Source organism: Octopus bimaculoides, chromosome Z (assembly GCF_046866305.1).
Source record: "Octopus bimaculoides isolate indiv1 chromosome Z, ASM4686630v1, whole genome shotgun sequence".
NCBI lineage: Eukaryota > Metazoa > Mollusca > Cephalopoda > Octopoda > Octopodidae > Octopus > Octopus bimaculoides.
The window spans coordinates 46,844,756-46,848,159 of record NC_142944.1 but is presented as its reverse complement, the minus strand read 5'-3'; the positions used below and the strand labels follow the sequence as shown (position 1 = coordinate 46,848,159).

The 3,404-nt window shown below is 42.7% G+C and overlaps 1 protein-coding gene across 1 annotated transcript in view; it reads right to left on the bottom strand.

Annotated features, from left to right (window-relative positions):
- The window catches only part of LOC106870905 (uncharacterized), a 76,885-nt gene extending 74,993 nt beyond the window's left edge, over positions 1-1,892 (bottom strand). The window contains exon 1 of the mRNA XM_014917137.3: positions 1,247-1,892. Coding sequence (XP_014772623.2) covers positions 1,247-1,291 — 45 coding nt within the window. The 5' untranslated portion in view covers positions 1,292-1,892. The remainder of the gene's footprint in view (positions 1-1,246) is intronic.
- Between the last annotated feature and the right edge of the window lie 1,512 nt (positions 1,893-3,404).

Sequence of the window (3,404 nt, the reverse complement as noted above, 5' to 3'; positions counted from 1 at the left end):
AGGCTGACGCTTCTAAGACATTTTACAACTTCGGAGAGAAAACATTTTTCAAGTAAGATTAAACATCTCATTTTCTCACAGAGAAAATCAGAAGGGTCAGCACCGAAAAGTCAAATTCCTTCTTTTCCCCACATGTGAATATATACATTCCAATGTATTTCAATGTGCACGTCTATTTATCCATCCAGCCATCCATCTATCTATCTACACACACGTATATAAAAAATTATTATTATTATTATTATTATTATTTTGATCGAGTCAGCCTGTTGCTTCTCTGAGAACCACTTGCAGGCGCACCGGAATTTTCAGGCAACCGGAAGACCCTTTGCAACCACAGCTGAAACTCAGAATAGCAAGCGGCTGACACGACCATAAAATATCATTGAACTCTACCATGTTATTGAGTACTCTTTTTTTTTTTTTCCAACAGTTAATACTTAATGTATGCATATGTGTGTGTAAGTAAAACACACCACAACAACGACAACAATAATAATTTTGACACAAGGCCATCAATTTCGGATGAGGGGTTAAGTTAATTACATGGACTCCAGCGCTCAACTGGTACTTAATTTATCGACTCAGAAAGGATGAAAGGAAAAGTAGACCACTGCGGAATTTAATAATAATAATACTAATACTACTACTACTAATAATAATAGTTATTACTTCTTTATTAGCCACAACGGGTTTATATTAAAAAACATTGTGGGCAACACAGGACAAATAGAATGAGGGGGTTACATGAAAGTCGTGTAAACAATGAAAAGCAATCGATTATAAACAACAAAATTCCTCAAAAGGGGGTGCCCTTCAAGGGCTGCTCCTGGAAACCCTACAAATCTGGGTTCTGATTATGGCACAGTAGCCAGCAGTTTTAGTGGGGAGGGGGTTAGTTGACACCATCGACATCCCCCCGATAATATCCAGTCCGAAAGGAATGAAAGACGTAGTTGGCTTCGGCGGGATTTGAACACAGAAGATTAAAAAAGAAATTGTATTAAAAAAAAAAAAAAAAGCCGGAAGAAAGAAATTCCGCTAATGTATGTAGGCAAGCAGGCAATTTATTAATAACATTATAGACCAACAACAAACTCTTAAAAGAAAAATAAAGAAACCCCTTTCAAATGCTTTAGTCAACAACACAAACGTTTTGAACAATACAATACAGAAAACAACAACAGGTGATCGTAACAAAACAAAATAACTAAAACTAAATAAAATAGATATCTCGTCAACTTACTTTCCGCCCTTCGCCGGTGGTAGAAGAAAGTTTTTCAGAATGCATCCTCAGTCGCAGCAGCCTTCCTTCCGGATAAAGACGAAGATTACTTGTGAACGTGTGCCTGAATCCAGCACAAGTTCTCTCACACTCCTAATTCCCCTCCCGCAGCCCTTCGCTCCTCTTTTTTTCTTTTCGTTTTCTCTCTCTGTTTCTCTCTTTCTCTTTCTCTCGTTCTTTCACTCGTTTCTCTTATCTCCCGCCCTGTTGTTCTTTTGTTTTCTTTCTTTCTTTTCTTTTTGGGTTTTCTCCTCGCGCCCTCGCTTTTCTGCTTTTTTTTTTTTAGTCTTCTTCTGTGACTTGCTTATTAGAAGAAAAAGAAAAAGTAAAAGAGAGAGAGAGAGAGAGAGAGAGAGAAAGAAAGAAAGGGGGGGGAGTGAAGAGGAAGGAAGGACAAAACAACAACAAACTTGTCTGTTCGTCGTTCAACTGACTGCCTGCCTGGCTGGTTGGCTAGCTGCCTCACTGCCTGCTCGACTGCCCGACTGTCAACGGGCGGCAAGGACCAGGGGGGGAGGGAAGGACTGCATTTAGATCAGCAGGTGGAAGGTAGGGGGAGAAGAAGAGAGAGAGAGAGACAGAGAGAGACAGACACACATATATTTATGTATCTGTCGCTCTATCTCTTTTGAAGAAAAAGATAAACAGAGAGAGAGAGTGAAAGAGAGAGTGTGAGACAGACAAATATTCAGCGGGAGGGGCAGGAGGAGGAAGGACAAAATATGGAAGGCGTGTGAATTCGGGTGGTGAATAAAAAAAGATAAAAACTACACAAGTCACACACACACACACACATACACACGTACACGCACACAGGCACACACGTACGCGCACACGCTACGCACACTCATAGACTCACTGAAACACACACGCAACACACACTCAGTCACACACGTCAACCACACTCTCATACACAATTCACGCATACCTACACATATACATACACACGTCCGCACACACGAACAGAGGACACATTCCCACACGTATCCAAATACATTAAAAAAAAAGTCTAAACAAAATAATTAATAAATAATAAAAAAAATAAGTTAAAGGAAAAGCGTGCGGTGGGGGCAGTGGCAGTGAGGTGTAGTAAGAGGTATATTTTTTATTGAACGGAATTAACATGGAAGGAAGGGAGGTGTTTGCTGGAGTTTGTATTCTTTCGGTAGGAGAGGAAAAAGAAATAATGCTGTGATTATTGTTGATGAAACACATTTAATGATCAAAGGCATTCCACCCATGGCTTTCCCATTTATTTATGGATGGAAATTGGATTGATATAGATGTCAGGAATTGTCATTCGGGTCCTTTTCTTCGAATCAATAAAAAAATTTTTTTCCCGAAAGACGGTGGTTATTTGGCTGTTGTTTCTAGGATTCTAGGAGATCGGACGACACTTAAAGTCTCACTGTTGGCGGTGGCGATGTTTGGGTGGGTAGGTGGTTAATGGTGCTGATAGGGGAAGTGTTGTAGGCGGCGGCGGAGGCGGTGGTGGTGGTGGTGGTAGAGGTGGTTCTGTTTATTACTCTTAGTAGTGGTGAATGTTTTGCAGTAGTGGTTGTTGTTGGTGGTGGTGGTGGGGGTGATAATAGCGGCGGCGGTGGCGGCGGCGATGGTGGTTGTAAGTAGTATGGTGTTGATTGGCAGTTGTGGTTGTAGTACTTTTGGTGGTGGTGGTGGTGGTGGTGGTAGTGGTAGTGGTGGTAGTGGTGGTGGTGGTGGTGGCGGTGGCGGTGGTGGTAGTGGTGGTGGTGGTGGTGGTGGTGGTGGTGGCGATGGTGGTGGTGGTGGTGGTGGTGTTGTTGGTGGTGGTGTTGTTGGTGGTGGTGGCGGTGGAGGTGGTGGTGGTAGTGGTAGTGGTGGTAGTGGTGGTGGTGGCGGTGGAGGTGGTGGTGGTAGTGGTAGTGGTGGTAGTGGTGGTGGTGGCGGTGGAGGTGGTGGTGGTACTGCTGCGGGTGAAGTGATCGTTATCGTTATACTCAAAGTCACCCGCGACTAAGCAGATCTACGACCAATATCAGTCCAATGGTGACCATCCCGTCATTTCGCTTATTCACACATCTGCATGATCCAATATGCCTTATAACTTTTTTTACTTCTTTTTATCTTTTACTTGTTT